We start from the raw sequence: 26,567 nt of genomic DNA, 5'->3' as shown, positions 1-26,567 counted from the left end.
GTTGGTGTCACACCAAATGTTCCTGCAGCACAGCACAGGCTGCCCCACGTGAGCTCCGCTATCAACCCCACAAGCTGCCACGAGGCACAGCAGACGTCTGCTCAGCACACATTTCCCAGAGGGATGTCTGCCATATTCCTCACTGTCCCATAAGCTCAGAGCCAGGGCAGGAATTGAGGTGAAAGAAGGAATTCTGTCAGCAACACTACAACTAAACACAGAGCAGATTTGCGCTTGTAGGAAGACTGAAACAAGCAGCTTTTCAGCACATCCATGTCTAAATACTAACACATGAAAGCTTCTATACAAAAGGAATATACCTCAAGTATTGAAAAGTAGATACTCTGAATAGTTGAGAAAGTTGTATTTTGTTGTAGCCCTCTGTTACTTCTGTTATTCTCTTCTTCCTCATGCCATACCAGGCAGTTCAAAACAGCTTACACATGAGATAAATATCCTGGTATTTCATAAAGGGAACTTCCTAACACATTACAGCATTATACCTGGAAGACAAGGCAGCAGTGCACAGGGTATTCTTCCGTAAAACCAGGCAAAGGTAGCACAGTGCAGGTCTTCACAAAATGCTGCAAATGGTTGCAGCACTGTTGTGACAGTCAACCCACCTACACACACTGCTGAATTTAATCTAAGACAAAGTACAGAGGCAGATCACACAACTCAAACTTTCTGCCATGCTAGCATTAAAACATGAAATTGAGTTGAAAATATTTAATGCTTTTCTAAATGCTGCAAGCATCTCTTATCAATGATCATAGAAGTATCTACATTTCTCTTTTAAGTAACATAAGAATGCCATTTTAATCAGTATTTTTTTTAAGAAGTTACACAAAATGTGCATAGAATCACAAGGTTGGAAACAACCTGCAAGATCATCTAGTCCAACCGTCCTCCCATCACCCCTGCTACCACAAGCCACTAAGCCAGACCTCGTAGCTCCTCATCCAGACGCCTCTTGAACGCTGCCAGGGACAGCGACTCCACCACCTCCCTGGGCAGCCATTCCAGTGCCTGATCACTCTGAGAGAAAAAGTTCTTCCTTATGTCCAATCTAAACCTCCTCTGGTACAACTTACGGCCACTTCCTCAGGTTTCTTTTTGTTGCCTGGGAGAAGAGGCCATATCAGACTGCATATGAGACTGTAATTGGGAAAGTGACCCAGAAGGGCCTTCAAGTCGTGGCGGCTGTGGATCCCTCACTCACTCCATCCCCACTGCAACACTGCAGCACCACTAGTGTGCTCTCATTTGGACATTCCACCTGGCTGCTACAGGAAACACTGCCTTTGGCAACACAAAACAACAGTGTATTTGCAAAGGAAAATCCTCCCTGAAATACTGCTCTGATGTGACTGACAGAGCAACCCAGGACCACTCAGCTGAAGGATGCTGAGGCAGCAAAGCACAAGTTCAGTTTTCTCCATGCATGCCTTTCACTTCAGTACCTACTAAATATGCTTCACTCACACAGGCAGTGAGGCTTGTTGAGAACTGCAGTACTTTTCAGCAATTTGACTCATCAGTACAAAACCTACATAAAATTTGCTTAAGTGCTGCTATTTTTGCATGTTAGTGCAAAGAGAGACAGTGCAAGTACACTGCAGAATGAAGTTATCCAGAAACCTATTTTAGCAGCAGCTTGCCATAAAATCCTCTGGGATAAGCATTATAAGCAGCTGCTCTGGAAGAAGGACAGAACAGTAGTCTGCAAGCAGTGGAGCTGGGAAACCCTTCTTCTAGCCTGACACTCAGCCTTTGCAATCCCATCTCGAGGAATGCTGGTCAGCCCAGAAGTTCACTGAGCACCGCTCGCTTCCAGAAACATTGGACCTTAACCCCATGAAGAACAACACAAATATATACCCCTTGCCATAACATATTTTTTGCTCCTCTGTTTTTTCCCAGAGCTTAATGCAGGTTTCTGATCTCAAAACAAGTTACCAAGAACAGGAAATACAAAATCAGAAACTTCACCAAGTAAAAAGATTTATTTTGTTTTTGTCTTTCCCTAAAAGAAAAAAAAAAGATTATCACAACAGAAACAGACTGAGGAAATTAAGTTACACTTCCCAGCTTGATGGCCAGATTTTGTATTTTAAATATCTCTTCGAGAATAAAAATTCTTTCACACTTCATATAGGAGGGTTTAAATTTAAAAGGACTAATGAAATCACTAGATAAAGTAGAAATGCACGGATGAAAACAACCCCAATGTTCACAGATCTAACAAGGCATCCAGCTGGCAGCCCTTTGATTATACTGGTTGATTTCATATCCTTTATTCAGAAATCACCAAGGATAAGGACTCACTGAAAGCAACCCCCAAGTTCATGTGAAGTGAAAGATTCCCAACAAAAACATTTCAAGGCCTTCTTCAACTGAAACAAAAGATTTACCTTTCTTCTAAATTGCCAGTTGGAACAGAAGTGAAGTTGAGCGCTTCTTAAAGAGAGGTGATTAGTTTCAGGTTTACCACTTATTACCCAAAAGAGCCAGGTGAACTTGCTACCTGCTAACTGTTAAGACAGCACAGTGCCCTCTGTCTCACCTTCAGTGAGCGCTCACAGCAATTGTATTTAATCGCCCATGTCCAAGGAAAGGCAGAACAAGTAGAGTTAAGACAATAGATAAATGAAGGACTGATCAACATGACACGTGAAAATGATCAAGTGGATTTATGCTCAAAGACTTGTTGTCACAGCAGGTGACAGACATCTAACTTAACCAGAATTCACGAAGTCAGACATCTCCTCATAGCCCATGCTACCATGTCTCCAGGTTCCCACAATTGCCACTGAAAGCAGACTCAGATTTTAAATGGTCGGACTGCTGAAAGGTACAGCATGAACCAAACTTATCAGGACTCTCATTGAATTTTGCTACTTGAAAAATGCTACTTTTTGACATGCTGCTCACTTAATCTCTTGTTATTCTCAAAAGTCATTTCAGTCATTTTCCTCTTTACCCTAGCAGTCTTAATTACCTTGAAATTTTAGCTTTCGGGTTATCTAAGTTTTATAAGGCATTGACACCTTATTTTTAATGTCACATTTTTAAAAATATCATATTTTATATTTGTATTTTTAAGCATAGATGACAAATTCCTTTCCAATTCTCTTGAGAATCCAGGCATGTTCCCAAGGATCGTACTGCATGCCAGAGTGTTTTGCTGTCTTCATGATCAACAGAAGAAAAATTTCCTCTCTGGATTGCTAAACACAAACTTTCAAACTAGCTTATACAACCAGTGAGGCAGCACAACTTACTATCCTTTGAATGGACTTGTGCAAAGCACCTCTCACTGTCCTACACCACATCCTTGTCTCTAAACCTGAGAGACATGGATGTGACAGATGTACCGCTCAGTGGATAAGGAATGGCCTAGATGGCCACATTCTAAGTGTTGTGATCCACAGCAATGTTCAGGTAGTGACTGGTGACAAGTGCTGTTCCTCAGGGGTCTGTACTGGACCAGTATTGTTTAGTATCTTTGCTGGTGACAAGGACATCAGGATTGACAGCACTCTCAGAAAGCCGGCTGAAGACACCAAGCTGTTTGTCACAGTTGACACAGGGGAAGGAAGGGATGTCATCCCAAGGGACCTGGATGGGTTTGAGAGATGGGGCCATGAGCAGCAAGGCCAAGTGCAAGGTTCTGCACTTTGTCTGGAGCAATCCCAAACACAAACATCATCTGGACAGAGAATGGATTGAGACAAGCTCCGAGGAGAAAGACTCGAGAGTACTGGTTGATGAGAACATGAGCCAGATGTGTGCCCATGCAGCCCAGAAGGCCAACTGTATCCAGGGCTGGAACACCCTTCCCATGAAGAAAGGTTAAAGAAGCTGGGCTTGGTCAGCCCAGAGAGAACAGAAGGCTCCAGAGACGCCCCATTGAGGCCCTTCAATATTTAAAAGGAGCTTATAAACAAGATGGAAATTGACTTTTTCATGGCCTGATGACCCACTCCTGGAGTTGCTGAATGCAAGGCTGGATGGGGACTTGGGTAGCCTGATCTGGTTGGTGGCAATCATGACCATGGTGGGGGGTTGAAACTGGATGATCTGTAGAGATCCCTTCCAACTCAAGCCATTCTATGACTCTATTAACTTAGTGGGTCTCTTCCAACTCAGGATGTTCTGTGACTCTATGCTCTTCAATGTCACCTACAACCCAAGCCATTCTGATTCCATGAGTTGTCTGCAGCTATGAAAACAAGTGCTGGCTTTTGTGTCAAATTGCCCACAGTTCATACTGCTTCTATCTGTACTAAGAAGTTAAAGATTTTGTCATAAAAATAGAAGTTCTCCCTGTTGCTGTTTTAATGTTCTCAAACACAAGTCTGCAGTTTGCTCACCTCAAAACCAGTAACATTGCATGCAAATTCAAGCTGGGTTAATAGCATCCTTAGAAGCCAGACACGAATACAGAACACAGTCATTATATAGTTCTTACACTCTTTCGCCTGATTAACTTCTAAGTGCAGCAAAATCTGTACATACTGTATTGCACACAGTACTATCTACCAGATTTTATTCTTCACATTAAATGATTTTTTTAAAACAATCAAAAATCTTAGAAGGTTTGACATCTTAAAATCTGCCTGTGTTATTTCTAGCTGAAAAACCAGCAGCTTACTATGTAAAATCCCAGAAGTATACAGGACACATGCAATGCATGGCAGTTTTGTTGAACCTGTAAATATTCAGTGATAAACTCTAAAACCATACTGAAAGACTGACAGAAGGCAAAACAGACTAACAAGAAAATAAATGAAAAACAAAAACAAAAAACCAACACCCCACAACCACAATGTTTTATTTGGGTCTCAGTTCAAACTGTGATGACAAATGGTGAGGAGAAAAGCTCCGGTTAACCAACAGCATAAAATACTGTGTGGCACAAAGCATCTCTTTCTTGTTTTTCCATTCAAGCACTTTATTTGACATGCACAAGAGTTCTCTGAAACTGTCCATGTTTGTTTCTTGTCTTCTTAAGGACACCACCCATCTACAGATCAGTTACAACATGTTCACCCGCAACACCAGCACTTCATCCAGAAGTACAAGAAGCTTGCCTGAACAGATACTGAGTACTGGGAAGTCCAAGCAGACCTGCTTATGAAAAAACACAGACACACACAAACCAAGTGCCACTCGTGCATTTCTGGGCTGGTTCTTACATAAAACTCAGTGTTTTTAATGATCAGGTCTGCAGCAAGATTTCTAACACTTGCTTCCTCTGAAAGGATTTTGCCTGCCCTCTCCCCCCACGAAGGGACCACATCTCAGCATAGTACACTAAATACTTGCTGTTAGTTGTTTACCAAAGATACTCAGAATACAAAACACACTTCTTTGGCACCACTTACCAAGTCTTGCACTAGGTGAGATCAAAGGCCCTGCCTTTGGAGTTCAGAAATCAACATCTGCAACTACATCTGAGGCTTAAGGAAAGAAAGCAAGCAGTACCATGAAGTCATCCTTCCCTGAACATACTTGCAGTTTCTCCAAAAACTGACTGTAACCCTCAAGCAGGATCATGCTGAGAACAGGAAACCAAAGAAATGCAGAACTGGGAGACACTGACCATTGAATTCTAACCCGCTGCAGGCATCATTATGCTATTTCTGTTTATAAACTCCACCTTTAAACCATGGAGTTTGCTGCCATTACTCAGAACAGAGCAGGAAGGACAGCTCTGGTGTGTTTTTGGTAGCGTGGGTTGCTAAGGAAAGACTGAAGCACTCTGCTAGACCAAGTTTCTATACTTAGGTATGCTACATCATGTGTTTGAACTACAAAGTGGAACCAATACTCACCCTGCCACCCAACTTAATTAACTGTTAGCTTCATTCTTATGTATCTTTATTTACTGCAGGCATATCCATTGGCTTTGAAATAGAAAAGTGTTTTCGTTATATATTGAGGAGATCTTAAAAGTATGTTTCCAGTCCTGCCTACAGCTCGTCATTCCTCTATTCATCCAAATTGCAGATCTGTTTCAATAGCCTACCTTTCAACTCGAATAACTGCCCCGTGACTGAGCTTAACACCATTTTATAATAAGTACAGCAAGTGTGCTTAAATTAGACCTGAAGGGATACCACTTAAAAAAAAAAAAAAACACCAACATCCACTGCTGAAAACACGCATGCTTAAGCCACTGAACTGCACAGTAATATCCAGCAAGCTGCAAATCTGCCACAAGATCCATGCTTTCTGTCAGCCTCAGATACCATCAGAAAAACACTGTACAAAGTTCGGAAGCAGTAGGGTTTTCACATGTAAATGCAGCATTTCATTACTCTGGCATTAGAAAAATAGGTAAAATCCTGGTTCCAGTAAAGTAGCTGCTGAACTATGAATTCAACAGGCTCAGGACTTGTGGCAACTTTATATTCCAGCACACTTATAATGCTACACTGATAATAACATGAAAATACCACAAAAACTATGTTAGGAAGAACCCTTCAGCATGGGCAAAGTGGCCACAGAGTGCAGATATAGCACTTGTACGTATACAACTAAAAACAGCCTGACAGCCCTGCACCAACACTTAGCTTTGACACTGATATTCATGAGATAAAATCTGAAATGAACAGAATTCAATACTTACAAGAACTGCAGTTATACACTGCATAATGAGTAAGTAGGACAAAAAAGTTTTATGTAAGTGAGAAACTGTGAGTAATGCTTCTTGAAATCTTCAATAATTTTATTCACAAAATGAATCGAACAGCAAAACACCCTCCAAAGCACTACAGGGTCTACGATCCTCCAAAACCAGATGAACAGTGCTGGGCAGGCGCTGAGTCTGCAATATCATCTACTCCACACTCAGCAAAAACAAAGACAGGGCTCCCCATGCAGGACTGAAGAAGACAAGCGAACCTTTTCTCCAAGGCATTACCACATGTTGCAATAGTACAGTCGAAACATTCCTAGATACTTACTGCTCTGTTGACCCTTTGACTTGTGCACACAGCAACAGCACACTTCGGTCACTTGACTCTCCTTTCAAGTCTTTGTAAACCAACAAAACCAAGGTGGAAAAAAAATACTGCTTTGAGTTTGGAGTTCAGAAATCAACATCTAACTACAGCTGTATCATTTCAGTCTGCATCAAAACGTTCTTCAGTGTCTGTTATGAGTTCTTACATCATAAAAAGAACCATGAAAGAAACTGATCACAAAACACTACAGATACAACTATTCTTTCTAAGCTCAGCTATTTTTAAAACAATAGTGGAAACTAAACAATATGCCTCCACCTGTTGTTTGGGTTGTTTAACGTGAGCAATATATTTCTTGAAGGATGCTTCATTTTAATTTCTCTAGCTTTAATATAAGCTCACTATGCTTATTTTATTTGCAGATATTTAGAGAGGAAGACCAACATTTTTGTGAGAATATCCTGGACTTCTTACATAAGCAGTTAGAAAACCAGTCCTTCAGTGGGATCCCAAGTGACAGAAACACCTTGAGTATGTTGCAAGGATTTTCAAGAGCAACAATGAATTACTTTTAGGTAGCAAGCATAAACCACCTGGAAACATGAACCACCAAGACATCCCTGTATACACAGCCACTGCTTCTGCCCAGCTGGTGCTTACATGAACATCTTTGCCCAGAACCAAAACTAGCCCTCATATAAAGGCAGCCACTGCTCTTCAAACACATGATGGTTAGGACACAAGGAGGTGACAAACTGTGTGTGCTTCTTGAATGCAGAGGGGGAATGTTCCAACATCAGTTGGAATAGCTGGGCACCTGATAGACAGGAGGGAGAGGCAGCAATGGAAAGGATGGAGGGGAAAAAAGAAGTTGGACACATTTGTGCTTACGTAACGCAGCACAGAGCTGTGACCTCGTATTACTGGTTATCACCTGCACTGAAGTCACTGTTGAAGACCCAAACATTCACGAACCTCTTGAATATTCTTTACCCCTGTCTATCACTACAGTCTAAATTCATTTCTCCTTTATACAGCTTCACAGCAGTTGCAAAGATTTCCAGTTTAAGGATTCAAATATTCGTGATCATAGGCTGGATTACTCTGCTCTAATATTAAATTTGTATTTTTTACACATTCAACAATAACCAAGGCAACCTGCACCTGCTTTGTCACTAATAGAGAGAAAAAAGGACCTCAGAGGAGATACACATCTTGAAACATAGATAGAAACCTCTGAAGACACTTTTACTAATCACAAAAAAAGTCTCAAATGAATGCAGACTTGTGTCCAAACTTAGGTTAAGTAAACTGTAGTTTCAAACAGAAACCAAATATCTTATGCCTTAAAACAATCTGAGTACCAGTGCTAGAAATTTCTACCAACTGAAGACAACAGCCTGAACTGCCAGAAATCAACCCCTCGTTCCCTAGAATCTAGCATCAGGAAATCTTGCACATGCCAACAACAGAATAACTACGGCACCTACTTGAACTGCTCCAAAGCAGAATCATCCTTTATCTGTAGTTTTCTTGACAGGGGATACATCTGTGCATAAGGAAACTTCTATATGCATTCAAAGTCACTGTTACCACCTCAACTCTCAACAGATTTTACAACAGGTACTGTTGACAGTGCTACAGAGCTCTTTTTTTTTTTCTTTAATGAGTTCTACAAGAGAATATTTACTACATTAATTAATTAAAATCCAACAGCTGTGCCCAGATTGCTAATTTAAGCGTATAAAAGCAGCAGTGAAGCTGTGACCTCATTACTGCAGGTTCTTATTGCAAAGAGGAAAAGGGACCTCCTGCAAAAAATGCACCTCACTCCTTTGCACTGACTAAAAGACAGATGGCAGAGAGGCTTATATCCCTAGAATGAGGTGCCCAAGCTCAGCAGCATGAATTCATATTTCCGTTTGCTATAGCAAATGTCATTATTTGTGCAAATTGGCAACAGCTTTTACTGTTGATTGTGTTGGTTTAGACCTGAATCCCAGCCTATTATGATTAATAGATACTTTCTAACTTTGGTCTGCATGCAGATCTTAATCACATGTAATAGCTTTCTTGCAAAACATTACTTGAATTTAGAAGAATGCAGTGACGACAGTTCAAGTGGAATCAGATCTCCTGAGTAAAATGCCACAGTTCTTTTCAGAGATCTGCATAAATAGTAATTAATTTGTAGTTGTATCCTTCCAGCTGAAAAAAGTACTCCAAGGAATTAAATGGAAGGCTTTTCCAAACACAATCAGCCTCTGGCAAAGAAAAAAAAAACACACTTATTTTCATTATAAAAGGCATACAGTGACACAAATCAAAATGCATCATTCTAATTGCCCAGTACAATTCTGGTCAACACATCTGAAAAATACTCAGGACATCAAATAGTCAATAAACTTCACATTTATCTGCAAATGATTTTTGTTTCAACTAAGTTTAAAATTTTCTGTCTTCGCAACACAGTCGGTTTGCTTATGGAGAAGTCTTCCATCAAGTGACTTGTAAGCAATACTGGAAAAATTGACACCGTCTTTGAGATAGGTATTGCAGTGTTTCATTATCCATGTTCACTTTTGTCCCTGGGGGCTCAATAGAGTTACTTTCTGTTTAAACAGTGACATCTCAAATCCTTTGTCATTGACTAATCTGAGCCATCCCAAATCTGTTTGGTTTTATTTTTTTCCATTTCTCTTACTCAGTGGGAGATCACGGCGTAACAGCTTTACTTATACACTGCATGCACCACAGTACCGCAGCTAGGAATGTTATTTCCATGTGCTATGCAATGCAATCAATCACAGCGATAACAAGCAGAGCTGGATTTCATCGCTTTGACTGCTGGAAGAAGAAACAACATGCAAAACCCACAAGATGACTGACAAAAAGAAAAGCCATTTCTCTAAGCACTGCAAGCCTCAGGCAAGAAAACAAATGACCTTAGCATCTCTCACAGGTTACATCTAATCTTGAGGCTCCTGTGTTACATGAGAGCACAAATCAGACCTTTACAGTGGAGGAAATTCCAAAGTGACCTGTCAGAGCTTAAAATCCATTACTTTTAGGAATAATTAAAAACTTTGCTCTGACAAGTGGAACTGTTTCTATTATCTTATCAAAAGTTGAAGTGAAAATATCCAACAGTTTTTCAGCTGGCGCTGTGAGAACACACAAGTGAATTGATGTCATTACAGTCTAGGATAAATGCTTTAAAGCAACTGTAAGAAAAAGCTGTGATCACTTCCATTCCTTCAAGAGTTTCACGTAAAGCAGGAACATCTCCACTTCTTCACCTGAAGAAAATACCTGCTAAATATTCAATTCATGTCCTGTCAATATTCATGTCAAATACCAGATTCACTTAAAAGTGAAGATGAAAGACTGGATGCCTCCACCAGCACTAACAAACACTGTCCTCTGGCTTCTTATCACCCATCTCCTGAGTTAATGTTTGAACATCTTTAAAAATTGCCCAACAGGTCCCACATCCACCAGCTCCAAAAGAATTGCCCACAGTTCCTTCCCAGTTCCGCTCAAACATCCAGAGCAACGCTGTGCAGATTCTCTCTGCAGACTTAACATAGAGAAGTTTACAACCTAGGAAGAAGGTGAAGACAAACACCAAAACACCCAATTTCAGCTATATAAACTTGTATTTCCAGTGACAGCTCTGCCAGCAGGGCTGTTACAGTGTACCAGTATGACAGACGTCCCTCCCAGCAGTGCCAGAAAAACACAACATTCAGGATACAGGAAGCAGGGACACTAAAAACAACCTGTGAGTTCTGGAAAGCAACACACGAGTCCCAGTCTACTGTTTTAAAATAACCTTTTTGTAGTTCCTCATCTCTCCTACAGTAAAATTAAGGTTTTTGTTCTTATATGAGAACCAAATCAAGTCTGTGGTTCTGAGTGGATCTAATGAACAAGAAAGGAAAAAAAAAATTACTGGGGAGCTTTTTAGCACATCAGAGTACCAGAATGAACAGATTGGTAACGTTCTTGTCATTCACAACCGTACTCTAGAGCGCTCAGACAGAACACACGGGACAGAAACTTCACAGACTACAACTGCAACACTATGAAAACACAAAGGAACCGAAGAAACAACAGCTGGCAAAAGATTTATGTTACACAGGTAAGACACAAGATGTTAGTATGTGCAACTTTTACAAAAGTTTTATATGCAAGCAAATCTGGTAAATAACCGATTGCCACAATAAAAGACTTATGTGAACAAAACAGGAATGAGAAAATTGAGGTTACTGAAAAAAGATGGATAACTGAAGCACATTCACATCAACGCAGAGCTCATGCCTACCACACCCTGAAGAGAGAAATAAAGCATTCTGAAGTCCAAATACCTTCCTTAAAAGACAAGCGATCATGAGACTACAGTTTAACCTAGCAATCACTGTATTAATCATCTAATTAATCACTATTAAATCTTCTTTTACTACACACAATTCAAATGACAAAAATGCCAATTTCCCCTTTCCCCACCTTACCATTTCCTGGCTGCTTCTTGACATGTAATTGGCAGAGAGCGGGCGGGTGGAAAAGTGTTTTCTTTCTGCTTCAAGTATTTTAGGAGCAGTAATCGGTTGAGGAACAAGGTGGTTTAAAATATGTATTTAGTCAGCATCATAAAACTCACTACTAGACTGAGACAACTTCCTAGCACATATCCAAGATAATTCAGCATTCTAATTAACAAGATGAATCAACAGACTGGAGGAGGAGGGAAAGGAAAGGAAACAAAATAAGAACAGACATTTCTTCATTTGAAGTGTCACACATTCACTGCGGTAACGACAGCCTGCTTGGAAACATGCAGACAGATCAAACTTGCTCACTACCAACAAATCTGGAGAGTTTGTTCCATGAGGCTGCAGAAAGCAGCTCAGGGCACAGCTCGTAATTCTCTTCCCAGCAGCAGAATGCCACAAGGGTTCTCGTCAAGAGTTTGCATACAGAATTACAAGCAGATCCACTGCTGTATTTTGAAGCTAACCAAGTTAGCGGCCTGCAGAATGTACTGTGTGAGGAAGGGCATCTGAGACAGCATAGAAAGCTCTTTTCAGACCACGTATTACAAAGAAGCAACAACAGTGCTTAAATACAAAGCAAACTAAGAGCTGCCTCAGCTGACAAATTCTACTTGAGGTTTTACCCTTCCCACACTGTTTTCTTTTCAGCAGGATATTACAAACTGACGGCACAGGTTTTAAGAACAGAGGTGTGGACTGCAATACTGCAGGACTAACTCAAATCAAAACCTGGGGACTTACCTTCAGCATGCCTTATGGGTTCTTTTAAAAATTAAATAGGGAAACACTACTTTTTAAAAATTATTTTTAATTTATTTTATACCAGTGCACCTGTTTCCTTCCCACCTTCCCATTAGGGCAGAAAGTGAAGGAATACAATAGACAACGGATTGCAAATACATTTAATTTCTTATTTGGTGTTCATCTTCCAAACTTTCCCCAAAGAAACTATTTCAGTTTGGGTAAATCACATGAGCCAGTATCTACCCAAAGAAATGCAAAAAAAAAAACCCAAAAAACAAAACTCAATTCAAGCAAACCAATTGCACACCTTTATTCCATCTACGCTAAGTACAAATCTCTTCAGTGAAAGTGCTTGCTTTTGAACTGCAATGTAAATCTGACCCTGCTGCTATATGATAAGGACAGCGAAATGACAATGTAATGCTTGTTTGTCACATGACAGTTATTTTCAGCCAAGCAAAACCAGCTCCATATTTCCAGTAATGACTTCCTGAGGCATCATTCCAGGCTGCTCCAGCTGAACACCGTTAGCCCCATCTCCAGTGTTCAACTGCTACTGAGAGTTCTGCAGTCACATCAGGGTGTAGCAGACAAAACTCAGTGCAATGACTCATTATCCAACAACGCTCTGCTTTGGAAGGTTATTTATATAACTGGAGTACTGTTGAAAATTGTGTGTTTTAGCAATTTGCTGCACAGAATTTTAATACTAGCTATTTAGCTGACAGCCATCTCAACATTCTACTGTTGTACTACCTCCCAAACAAAATACTTGTTTAAAGATAGCCTCCATCTACTCCTTTCTGATGGTACATTTAACACATAGCCAAACTGCCTTAGTTTCAGCTGGGATGGATTGTTTTCTTCAGTTTGTGGTATGCTTTGGTTCCAGGTGAAAACTAATATTGATGTTTATAGCTGCTGCTAAGCAGGGCTGTACATTCCAGTTTCTCAGAGAAGGAGCTGGGAGGAAGGAGAACTGGGAGAGCTGACTTAAACTGGTGAAAGGGACATTCCATACTATAAGAGCTTTGAAGGGGGATGGGAGTTCATCCCACTCTCTTTCACTCGCTGCGCATCAGTCAGTAGGTGGTGAGCAATTGCCTGTGCATCGCTTGTGATATGAATTCATCTACATATGCATATATATGTATATTTATATATATATAAAATCATGACTATTATTCTTTTCCTTTTCTCTTAGTAATAGTTTTATCTCAACCCAAGAGTTCTTCGGTGTTTCTTATCAGTTCTCCCTTCCATCCCACTGGGAAGTGAGCAAATAAATGACTGTGATGGTGAGCTACCTGCTGGGTTAAACCACAATACAAATGCTGCTATTTTATGCAGAAAAGGTTTCTTATCATTTGCAAGCTGCAGTTGCAGATTGAAGCTAATTAAATGGTAACTTAAAACAAAACCAACCATAGAATAATTTATGCTGGAAGGAACCTCTGGAGCTCATCTGATCCAACCACCCACTAAAAACAGGGCTGACTCTGAAGTTGGCTCAAAGTATCCATAGTTGGTATATTTGATAATTAAGTATGTTTAAGTGTTATCAAAGAACCTGGACGTGCAACTTGACATTATGAATTTTCCAAGTGCGTATTTTGCCTTCCCACAAAAACATCTCAGCAGTGTAATTTGCCACTTGTTTCTGAAAATCGCCTTCATGCACGCTATTGCTCCATTTCACTTCCAACCTGACCGTAGACTTCCACATCCTCCTTTTTGTAGGCAGCAGCACTCATGTGGCAGCACAGTAAGCTAACTCCAGGAAACAATCCAGCTGAATGCTCAACCTGGCAAAAATCTGTGCTTAGTTGGCCAAGTAAATTCTAATGCTGGCACAAGAAAGCAGTGGGAAAATGCAACTGTGTGCAGGACATGCTTTTTGTCAGGAGTGCACTTTTACTTCATTTTGAAACTGCAGAATCATTTGCTTTGATTTAACTGCTGGACTCCCTGACTCTCTCTGGAATAAGCTTATTTGAGCACAGAGAAAAGCAGGACTTGGCTTACATATAAAACCTAGGGATGCTGTTTATATACATTCTCATGAATAAGGAATTGTTAATGGGAAGAAGCTTGAGAACTCCCACTGTTCTTCTTTTAACAGTATCACAGGAAGTGCATAGATGGAACAGAGCAAAACTGAAAAAAGGCTGCAGCATCTAAGCTGCAAAGAAAATAAGACTTCACAAGTCCAACAAAGACTGGTACATGAAGGTTGGCAGGAACTACATAGGAATAAAAATTAGAATTGAGGATGAGGATGAAATAACTCTGCAGAGAGGCCGAAGAGCACCTTTCCTTCACCCCTGAAACACCTTATCAATGAAATTCAAGAGCAGATTGGACACAGCTCACCTGCACTGAATATGCTAAGGAGAGACAGATCAGGAGAAAATACCTTAAGAAGCTGAAGCAAATGGGATGGATATAGCCAGACCAGGGACTTACTGAACACATCCAAAGTCAGTGAAGGCTTTAGGGCAAGCTGATCTGTTGCAGAGAGTCCTGTTTGTGGTGGGGGGTTGGAACTAGGTGATTTTAAGGTCCCTTTCCACCCAAAGTATGTTATGATCCTACAATCCTGATCATTGAAATTCACCTCTGTAATGGAACATAACAAAGCTGAATTTGGACTCATTCCAGTCCAAATGGGGAAAGAATCAACCACTGCTAACAGTTCAATAATCCACCTCTCTATATCCTTTATTTTCATTAAGAGTTCACAAACACCATACAAAGATAAGGATTTAATTTTTCTTTGAAGAAGGGCAGTATTCTCCCTGAACACGGAAATGCAGCTCTACTTATATTTCAAGTTCTGCTTGCCAAGCTTACATCAAACTCATAAGCTGTCCCCTGCTAGCTCCTGAGCTCCTGGTGGGGTTTTCATTCCCACCTTCCTTAGGAAAGAGCAGTAGCAGGCTAAAAATGTTCACAACAACTATCCACATTACCAGCATTAAATACAATGGAATCTATAAAAGGCAATTCTGGAACAGCAACAGTGATTTCTGTATCTATATGTTGAACCACACCAATCTAATGATCTATGTTAGTTTATAATCATTTACTGCTGCTTTCGGAACCCGACATACAATATAAAGCTTTCAGATAATACAGAGGATATTTAACAACTGCATTCTTTTAAAACTTCATTTCAAAATAGGTTTCAAAAGCAGCTTCCAGAAACCCACATCTCAGCACAGACATACAATCAGCAAGAAATTGCTGCAAAATTCAAAACAAGTTTTGCCAAAGGTCATTTGAGCAATTAGAAAACTTCTGTGCAATTATTAGCAATGGCTGGGAAAATGGGAGAAAATTAATTTGATTTATATTGCAGCTTAATTCAAAGATGTTTATTTTACTAGAAACAAAACACTACCTGTTCTTTCATTTTAAAATACAGGAACAGGACACTAAAGAATTGCTTTGAATACTCAAAATTTCTATGGCAGGCTTTCATTATTATAAGCTCATATGTAAACATGTGTATAATAGCCTTTCTATTTACCAACAGGCCCTCATGCAAAGTAAAAGAATGGAATGCCTATCCAACTACATTCTGTGATGTGTCAACAATCTCAAGCAGCAGTAAGCTAAACCCAGAGGAAACTTGTAGAAGAGGCAGAAAAGGTTGACGGATGCTCTTGGTTCCTCTGCTCCCTTCTGTAAAACTTCAGTCTTCACTGCCAAGATCTTTATGACTTCTGCCTACTCAAATACAGCTAAAGTCAGCCCCACCCCTGTATTCAAAAACTATTCAGGCACAAAAACAGCACTGGCAGACTTGAATGAAGATAAAATAAAGATACACCTTCCTCAGTTATTCAGACAAACAGCACATTTGAAGAATACATTTGAAGTAGTTCCAAAAGTCGCTAGTAACTCAGATAATATCAACTTGTTATAATGAAAAAAACCAACAATATAAACACACATTTAGAAGGCCTGATGTACCTAAAAACAGTTCAGAAAATCAAACTATTACTTTCAGGTTAATATTTTTCTACAGTATTTGACATCATATTGATAAACATCAGCTCATCACATGGTTTTCTATCCTAAGTACTCCAGAAAAGGATCTTTCTGTATGAATCACACAGTGGTGCTTATCACCACATTACTGCACGAGAGATTGAAGCATGTGACAGAAATCAGCTCAGTACATTTTTAACACAGTACATTTGAAAACTTTATTTGAGAAAGAGGAATGGTCTCCATTCCTAATATCATCATTCACATCTCTTAACCAGCCGGTACTCCCAGAAAGTCACCCAGGTTACCTTCCGAACTACAAGAAGCGATACTGAACCAAATTAAAACTTCTTCCAAAACCAAACAAACACAGAAACACACAAATCACGTGCAATGATGTGATTATGTGATGTGCACACTACAAGGCACTTAGAATAGAAAGCAGTTTTGAAGAAAAATAAAGCATCAGGCAGAAGGACGTGAACTTCATTTGTTAAGTACTCTCCAGCTATTATTCAATTCTTACTCACACCCTTTCATACTTTCCAGATGCAGGCTGGCAGCCTAGAGTATATGGCCATCTGTGGTACTCACCAACTAAACTGATGAGATCCAGCTTAGCGTTAAGTAGCCATACATGGAAGTAATTTTTCTTACAAAGCACTGCTCAGGAAACGCAATCTAACATACCAAACTAACATTTGGAGAGAATATGAGAAGGATGTATAGCAATGTCTCACAGCCTCTCTATTTTGGGATGTCTCATAAAAGCTCACTTATAATTCCTGCAGCTACAGCAATAACAGCATTAACTGACAGTATAATTAGAAATTGAGAGAAAGATCTTTTTGTTTGATGGGAATTAATAAACAACATGGCATTGCAGAAATCCATTGGTTTACCAGGCGTACTGAGTACATACTTACATCAGCAGGGAGTCTTTGGAGATTCCTGTCCCAAACTATCAACCTAAGATCCAGTTCACAAATTCGATTCTACAACATCCAGAACTCTTTATGCCAAACACATGTAAGAGCATCACCACCTCTACCCTCTGTACTCTGCAGATGCAACTCAGTACAGGATATGACTCTGCAGTTACAGCTCTAATGCTTCTTCTTTCACAATCATACTGAGTTATCAGTATAAAGCAGTTATTACTGAAATCTTCATTTCTCTGACCACATAACTGGAGTATTTGACAAGTTCATGGAAGGGTTTTAGGAAAAAAAGTATATACATATATATTATTCTAACACGAGACTAATTATAAATAACTTCATAGTTCTCTGGGCATGTTCCTAGCATACCTGGCACATGCACATACAGAAGTAACTAAACTTTGAGCTATTATTTTCTTTCTTCCCCAAAAAAGGGAGCAAACAACCGCTGTGATATCAGCACTTGGTAGAAAAAGCAACCCTGACATATTGATTGCCACCAATTCATACTGCGTCCAAATCAGAACGTGCAAAAAAATGTCACTGTGACTTTCAGGAAATGTAAATAGTCTACAGGATTATTGTGGAAAGGTAAATTTTTATTTTCCCAAATCTATCACCATTACAAAGGAAAAGACCAAGTGATGGAAAGCAACAGGAGCAGTGACTGACCGTGAGGTCCCTGACCAAGGGGCTGTGACATCAGTGAGATGACTAGACAGTCATCTGTCCAGTCAGCCTGGTCTCGTGCCTGGACTGATCTGGAATGTTGAGCCAGGCTTCGAATCAGTGAATGGCTTGGGTTGGAAGGGAGCTCAGGGATCATCAAGTTCCAACTCCTCTGCCACAGCCAGCTCCTAGCTCAAGACCTAGATCATCTCATCTTGCTTGAATGATGTGGGGCTGCTGGCATCAGTTTCCAGTGTCCATCTCTGCAGCACTGCTTGCATTTCCCTAGCCCAGGGTGATGGAGGTGGCATCACACTGGATCTACCAGGCTGCGGGCACAGTCAGGATGATGTCAACTACCTGATCCTTATCTCCACCAGCTTTACTATTACTATGTGGCATGGTGGGTGTAGAACAAACCGAGTGGTTCCCTATGCGAGGATTAGATAAAGACCATCGGGTACTTGGTGAGATCAGACAACAATTACTTGGAGTGCTTTGTCCTAGAGCCTGCATAACACTCAGATGACAGCCTGCAGGATGAGAAGGGGGCTGCAGAGAAAGTGCTCAGCTGAGCTTCCCACCTGTGGTCTTGGCAGCACTTTTCTGGGAGCACCCAGGTGACCTCAAACCCCTGTTCCAGTGGCTGCAGGAGCTGGAAATGGTCTCCGTAACAAATGATGGGAAGTTCTAGCAAGACAGAGCACTACCACATGCTTCCTGTGCATATACAGGCTTGACCAAGTGCAGGCACACCACGGCTCAGGTAGGATGGAAGGTACACATCTTCCTCTCAGTATGCTTATTAGAGAAAATCACCATATTATTGACAAGGTAGCTGGAGCTCCTGCTCACTCTTGTGGTCCTGGTGGAAGCCACAGAATCATATGCTTATTTCCATGATTAGAAAGCAAGAGAGCATACTTCAATTTGGAGCTTGCATTGAAACAGACAGATAAACTGGATAACAGCAACCTATCAATAGTAAAGAGATGTCAGACTTTATATATACCTAGCATCTCTTCCTCGAAATACGACTGAAATTAATGAGTCTCCAGGATAACTTTAAAATAAAAGGAAAAAGAACACATGTTGTCCAAGACAGATCACACAGACAGCAGAAAGACTCACACAGAGCTTAGTGACTATAATAGCAGACATCAAGGGTCACTTTTGATTTGGGTCATCCCTCAGTCCTCAAAACTGCTCTGTCTTCCAGATTGTATATAATCTGGAACCTACATTTATTTGGATGCAAGATACTTCTAGAATACAGCACAGAGTTAGCATAACCAAAAAACAAAAAAAAAAAACAAAAAAAAACAAAACAAAAAAAAAAACAAAAAAAACCCACAAATGAGGTCTTTAAAATCTGAGAATAAGATTAAAGAAGTGAAAAAAGAAAAGGTGATTTACATCTGCCAACTGACATATCAGAAAGCCACACTCAGGGGAAGCCCTGCCTATCAATCAGCTGCTCTCTCACTATATGATGATACACAGCTGTTTGCAGCCAGCACTCATCCTTCTCTCTAAAATATGCTGTGGGCAGAAATCCAAAGTCAAGAAGCCCCTTTCTAAATTCAGTTATGCAGACAACTCCACAGAAGAATTAATTGCCGTTTTATCAAAAGTAACAAATTATGAAAACAAAACAAAAAAAAAAGCCAACAGCTCTTACATTAGCTCTATGATCTCTAATTTAAGACCTGCATTTCAGCTCCAGACAGTAAACCCACCTCATTTCTTTTAAAGACAGCCCCCCACTTTACTACAATATTTCCCCCAAACTCAGGTAAAAGACACAAGAAAACAGAAGCAAAAAGCCTCCCATTTCACACCTATATGCTGTATTTGCTCTGGATGCCCCAAACTTGCATAACTTCCTTACTGGACCTGGGATGGGCCACATCAGGTCTAAGTGTGACCATGTGAAAACAGCAGCTGGGACAGTTACTGCAGCCCTGCCTCGTGCGGGGTCACTGCATCCAGCAGACACGGCCGCCAGAGAGGAACAGGGAGCAGCCAGCAGCAACACCGCATGGGAAGAGCTAGCAGGAACCCTCGAGGCTGCTGCCGGCGAGAGCTGCAAGCCCTGCACAGCAGATTACTATGGCAGAACAGGCCGGGATGAACGCTGCCAGGTAGCTGGCTGTATGCTGTGTTTAAAGAAGCGTTAACGCACCAAAGTAAAAATTACAAAGAAGGGGTATTCAACTTTGGAGCCGTTTCAGCTAAAAACTAAATTAAAAAAAAAAAAAAAAAATGGGAGCTCCAAAGACTTATTAGAAAGCTCCAAACCTCAAAGGAGGGTTTCACTTTCCAAGGAAGCCCTTCACAACCAACCACAGCGTAGCACAAACGAGGCCACCGCGCCCCTCACAGCAAAGCCCTGAAACCACTCGAACCACCACCTCGTCTTTACGTTACCGTTAAGGGACGCGTCATTTAAAGATGTGGAACAGCTCGGACACTGATTTTGTCACCTCCGATCTCAACTTTCTCAGAAAACACTCCTTCCCCAGTGCGCATCACGGGGAGCTCGCAACATCTGCGGGTAACGCGCGGATCCCCGCGGTGAAGTTCACCGGGCGGGGGAAGCCCTGCCTGCTATCGGGCCGGGGGGCAGCGCCGGGCTCGGGCTGACGGCGGCGGGGCCGGGACGCCGGGCGGAGGGACGCTCCCGGGCTCGCCCAACATCGCACAGCGCAGGACGTGCCCCCCGGGTACGGCATCCCCGCAGCCGGCCGCTGCCCGCAGAAGGGGCCGAGGCCCCGGGCCGCCCCGCAGCCGCGATGCCCGCCGGGCTCGGAGCCGCCTCGGAAGAGCCGAAGGGTGTCGGCCGCGCGCTCCCTCCCTCGCTCACTCACCCACGCAGGCAGATCGGCGGAGGAGACGCTGAGCCGCACCGCCTCCTCCTCGTCCTCCAGGAAGGCGAGCGCCCGGCCCAGGCGGGAGGTCTTGCCGCCGCGGTGCCGCCGGATCCAGAAGAGCCCACACAGGGCGATGAGCACCCAGCTGAAGCTCAGCCCCAGGTAGCCCAGCACGTACACGGGGAAGATCAGCACGAAGCTCCTGGCGAACTGCGACACCAAGCCGGTCACGTCCACGCTCAGCATCGAAGGCGGCGGCGGCGGCTCCGGCCCCGCGTCTCCCCCGACCGCCGCTTTCTCCGTCGCGGCGGGAGTCCCCGCTCCGGAGCACTGCTTCTCCGCGGCCCCGCTCATGCTCTACCGCGGCGGCGGCTCCTACGAATGCGGCCGCTCCTCCCGCTGCCGCTCCTCCTCCTCGGGCGCTGGCTGCGAGCGAGCAGGGGGCAGGGCGGCGGCGGCGCCTCGCATCCTGCGCCCGGCCCCGCTCGCCGCGCACCGACACCAACCGCCGCCCGCTTCCGGGTTCGGGGCGGCCCGGCCCCAGACGCCGACCGCCGCCGCGGGCTGCGCGGCCACCAGAGGGAGCCTCGCCCTCAGCCGCCGCCATTGGCGCCCGGCGCGACGCGGCCGTCCCCTCCCAGCCGCCTCCCGCAGACCCCGCCGCCCGGTTCGGTGCCCGGCCGGGTCTGTGTGACGGAGCTCCTGCTCGAGGGCTCGCCTCGGTGATAGCGCGTACTTCCTCACACCGCAGCCTCTGCCCGCTCGCTGCAGTCACGCACATAGTTTGGGAAGGTTCCATCAGTCATAGCGTTCTGTAGAGAGCTTCTTGGTTTACTTCGTTGGGGAGGTTATTAAGAGACGGAGTAATAAACGAGGAACCAAAGGCTGGTCACTCCCCACCCGAGGTGCGGGAGGTGTTTCCTGAAGCCCTGCTCGCATCCCCACACAGAGCTGGCTCCTCTGTCATCTCGTTAAGGTACAGCAGTTCCAGGGGATTACACAAACCCTGATCCGTGGAACTAAGAAATCCTGATTTGCTACAGGTTTGCATCTCATATCTCTTTGTGACAGTAACATTCACTTCTCTCATCCTCCTCCTCCCATTTCTTTATCTCTTCAATAGTTTCAATATACTCACCAGTGTTGCTTATCAGGTTGCTGCTGTGCAGCTGCTGATTAACCTCACTTGTTTTTTTTTTTTTATCCCTTTTGGCTACAAATAGCCAACCTCTGCCTCAGCAGCAGCACCAAATCAGGGGTTGTTTTCCGCTAATAATATTCATGGAAGCTGTAGGCTTTGAGACCAACATTCGCAGGTAAGTAGAGGGGAGAGCAAATCAGGCCAATAGGCTGAAAAGTTATGCAAACACAACACAAATGGACAAATAGGGAAGCTTTATTATTGGCTTCATTTCCTTAAGAGATGAAGACAACTTCATGTCAGTTATCCAGGGAAATAGAGTCAGAAAGGAAATGGCACAAAAGTAAAAGGTGTTTAACCGGTGCTGCACAGAATTGCAAAGAATCCAGATCTCTCTGACTGAACATGTTGTTCCTGTATCATCTTCTCGAGCTCCCTCCATGCCTACACTTGGGCTCAATGGATGACATGAAGAAAAACTCCTTCAAGCCATAAGCTCACACTGCTCTTTCTTAACTTACTCTTTTCCATCGACGGTACATGTTCTTCACTTGTATAATTAAGTTACGGTCAGGATAACAATTCAGAAAGACCAAATGCCACAAAAAGGAACAAAATTAACATTTACAATGAACTTGGAAAATGAGAGTTTTCTTATTCTCAGAGAATAAAAAACTTTGCTGCTGCAACACTTGGGAGACAGAAGGACAGCCTAATACCCTATGAAAGCTTGTTACCTTAAGCTGGGTGTGCTGAATATGGCTGTGACCCATTTGGATACCAATCACATCTAACTAATAAGTGTGGGTTGGGTTTGCTTGTTTGTTTTGGCCTTTTTTTCCCCATCTACTATATTCCTAAGTATCGTTTTGTTTATATATAGGCTTTCTTGTGAATTCTCCAGTGCTGAGGTTTAGTCCCAAGAGAGGCATTCTTTGATGGCTGCTTCAATTACTGCAAATATGGTCATTATTCTCTCTTTTTTTTTCAAGCCCTTGGTTATACATCTTGGACTTAAGTGCTCTATTTGACTTCTCTATCTAGTTTCACAGGAAACAGAATATACCTGTTCCATAAACCAAAATGAAATTTCAAAACATTAAAAAAAAAAAAAAGTGATTGAATTAGAATGACATTTTGCCAACTAACACTTTACCATATGCTGCATCTTGTTCTCCTATCCTTTATGTCTCAGTGCGAATTCTGCGAATGAGCTGGATATAGAACTCACTGAGCAGCACCCTGTGCACTCAGCAATACACATGAGAAAAATCTGAATCCTGTAGTAGCATTTGGTATGACAAACACAATTGTAGGCATGACAGCTGAGCATTGATCTTGGGCAGACTAATGAATTAGTCAGTACAGAACTCTGGTTATTCAGAAGTAAAGGTGATACGGTGCCAATCAAGTAGGCAAATGAAAGCAGCATCTTCTAAATTTAATTTGATTCTGTTGATGCTACATTTACCTGTAGCATCAACAGAAAGTTCGGATGATAAAGAGGTTACTACTGACTTCTTAAAGCTTCTGTAGATAACTGATCTGGCTCCACACAGCATTTGGATGAAGAAAATGGATGGTATGAAATTAGTATGCTATTATTATAATAGGAACAACAGAATCTTATTAAGATACAAACTCTGCTGCTGGAGGATAAGTTCAAGTCACTTATTTTGTTAGGGCATTTGATACAATGTTCCTGACAAACACAAGTTGTTTGTTTGCTCTTATCTTTTTGGTGCTTCAAATTATTTAATGATTTGCTCCAGCATCTTGTTTTGTTAAGCTAACTCATCTGCTTCCTGATCTTATTTCTAATACTTCCAATAGCAGTCTTCTTGAATGCATCAAGAACTCTTGAAGATAGACACAGCACAGAGACCACTCTGACTTTGCCTTAAGTGAATTATATCAGCTAGAGAACTGATTATATTTATCTCAGATAGTATTTTTTTCTTCTCACCACCACCTTAGTAGGCCTGTTGCTTCCTTGGAATTTTAATGAATGCCTTTTGATTGCAGTATTTCTTTACACACATTCTTAGTCATTTGTCTATGTTCTCTCTTTTCATATGATTCCTTTTTTTTGTTTTTCAAAACAGCTTTCCTCGGAGTCAAATGTGGGATAACAGTAGTTAGCCATGATGCTTTTTTCTCCCAGTAAGTAGCAATGCTATTCTTCAGTGTAACTGATCTTAATTATAAATCTCAATTTTTTTTTGAGGGTGAGAAAAATGGTAAAATTTAGTTTGTGTATACTGAATGGAAATCTGAGAATGTTTACTCAGATGGGAGTTAGATTTGGAATTAGTACAGAAAATACATTTTTACTGATGTGTGCTTCTGTTTTCAATTTTGTTCAGCTATCTCAAGCTGCTTCAGATCATCTAGCATAAATTATTATTTATTGTTGCTGATACTATTGCATGATATTTATATGTACTTTCTACTATAATGTAATTCTTAAGTTTTTACCTTGATCACTACCTTATCTCCCCCATCAGGACTCTTACAAGTTATAGTTCAAAACTAAAGATGCAGGTCACTTCAGAGGTCCACATTTTTTCTCTTTCTGTTCAAAACCCTGGAGGTGTGACTACCATAAGAATGTTGAACACTTTGTAAGATGTCACTTATGCACCTATGTTGCTATTATTAGCATTTGAGTTTTCTTCTCATCTTTAGCAGAGATTGGTTTAAAAAAAAACAAAACAAATCCAGCTATGTCCTGGATTCTAGAAGTCTCTTCCTTAATACAAAACCTATAATTTTCTTTTTTTTTTTGTTTTTATAATATTTTAAATCATGGTGTAAGGGTGCCATGTTGTCCCTATGAGGGTACATATTTCCAGTAATTCTTTTGGTGTAATTCTGTAGATCCTGAACACATCAGAAGCAATACTACCTCATAGGATTAGAGGAACATGTAGAAGCTAAAGACTTATTAAAATACCCAGGGTTACCAAAAGCCTTGTTTACAGCACATTTTTCTTTCCAGAAGAAGCTTGGACATCTTTATATGCTATCTAGTAATACAACAGACATGTAAATTTTTTTGCCTTTATTCACATGACCAACATCTGTCTTCATAAAAACAGAACTACTAACATTTTTTCCCACTAGATTAATGAGAACCTGCAGTTTATTTTGATAAAGAACAGAAACACAAAAACATGCACAAATTTTAGTTCTGTTATTCTGCAGCTGTTACTTCAATCTGTGCTCTTGAGCAGCAGTTAAGATTCAGTTTGATCACTGGCTTTGAGTTTTGAAAAGGTCTGTACAGACCCTCTAGTGGTGCCTTCCCACATCTGTGATTTTTCTCCTGTCATAAAGCTGCATGACTGGTATGCTTTGCTAGGGAGAACAAAAAGCTGTTAGTAGCCAGAACTGCTGGATTTTATTTTAGTAACCAATACATATGTGCATTCTAAAAAAATAGATGGTACATCCAAAAGTTGAAATAAAAGATACTTTGTTCTGTCTAATGTTTGGTATTATTGCTGTCATGTTTGGTGGTTTTAGTTATATGTAATTGCTATATTGTTATTAAAAATAGAAGTTCAAATTGACTACACGAAGGTAGTTTTTGTCCTTGAGGCTCTGTATGGAAGACACCACCTCTGTAGAGTATCCTTTACTAAGCAAATGCCTATTTCCATGCATTTATAACACCATCACCACCTTGGCTAAAAAAGCTTTTTGAGTTAATTCAAGTTGGCTTGCAAGTACATCTCTATTTGTTCAGGAAGGAAGATAACAAAATGCTTATGGATCATCATTGCTTGGCCAAAGACTGCTAAATTATTCACATGGATATTTATAAATAGTTTAGTATCCATAGATACTCATATTTAGTGGATGTAATGTAGGTCTTAAGTTTTAAGAGGGGAGACGTAGATAAGATGTGAGGGAATTTTTTCACTGTGAGGGCGGTGAGGCACTGGCACAGCTGCCCAGAGGAGCTGTGGATGCCCCATCGCTGGAGGTGTTTGAGGCCAGGCTGGACAGGGCTCTGTGCAGCCTGAGCTGGTGCCTGATGGAGTGGATGGCAACCCTGCCCACGGCAGGGGACTGGAGCAGGATGATCTTTGAGGTCCCTCCCAAGCCATTCTATGATCCTACGTCATACTTAATTTTTTAAAAATAAAATATCAAGATTTTCTTCTCTGAATTGCTTCCTTGATTTGCTTTTCTGCTACATGATGAAAGACTTCATATTCCAGACAGCAAGGCAAACTTTATATTATTAATTTACATTGCAACACACGGAAACGTGCAAAGGAAAAAAGGAGAAACCTGCATCAATGATGTGTACACGTTTGTCAAGAGACTATTTAAGGCCAAGGGTTGCATTTCATCACTGGAGTCAGCGCAGCAATTCCTCTACAACTAAAACAGGACCGTGGGGATTTTTCATTGCTGTTGCTGTTTTTTAATTGCTAGAAAGAAAAAGTACCCCGCAAGCAGCCGCAGGAGCTTCCACCAGAGCACGTTTCTACGTTATAACACGCGCTGTGAGAACAGCCCGCTCCCTGCCCTCGGGCCACCAGTGCCTGCCTCGCCTCACGTGTGCCGGGCAGCCAGCCACCGGCCGCGCGGTGCAGAGCTGCCGTGCTGCTTGGGGAACGTTAGCAGCTCTTTTATACGTATACCTTACGCGTGACGCA

General features: G+C 41.7%; 1 protein-coding gene across 3 annotated transcripts in view; it reads right to left on the bottom strand.

Annotated features, from left to right (window-relative positions):
* The window catches only part of ESYT2 (extended synaptotagmin 2), a 67,279-nt gene extending 46,138 nt beyond the window's left edge, over positions 1-21,141 (bottom strand). For 2 of the 3 annotated variants that reach the window (XM_042888537.1, XM_042888538.1), the window contains exon 1: positions 20,751-21,140. In XM_042888537.1, the coding sequence (XP_042744471.1) occupies positions 20,751-21,107 (357 nt within the window). In that variant the 5' untranslated portion in view covers positions 21,108-21,140. Of the gene's footprint in view, positions 1-20,750 lie in introns of all 3 variants that reach the window. The other variant, XM_042888536.1, reaches the window with a different exon arrangement.
* Positions 21,142-26,567: the final 5,426 nt, after the last annotated feature.

Source organism: Lagopus leucura, unplaced genomic scaffold, assembly GCF_019238085.1.
Source record: "Lagopus leucura isolate 7727_CA_CO unplaced genomic scaffold, USGS_WTPT01 Super-Scaffold_100157, whole genome shotgun sequence".
Taxonomy (NCBI): domain Eukaryota; kingdom Metazoa; phylum Chordata; class Aves; order Galliformes; family Phasianidae; genus Lagopus; species Lagopus leucura.
The sequence above is the reverse complement of the archived record's forward strand: the minus strand, read 5'-3'. Positions and strand labels throughout refer to the sequence as shown.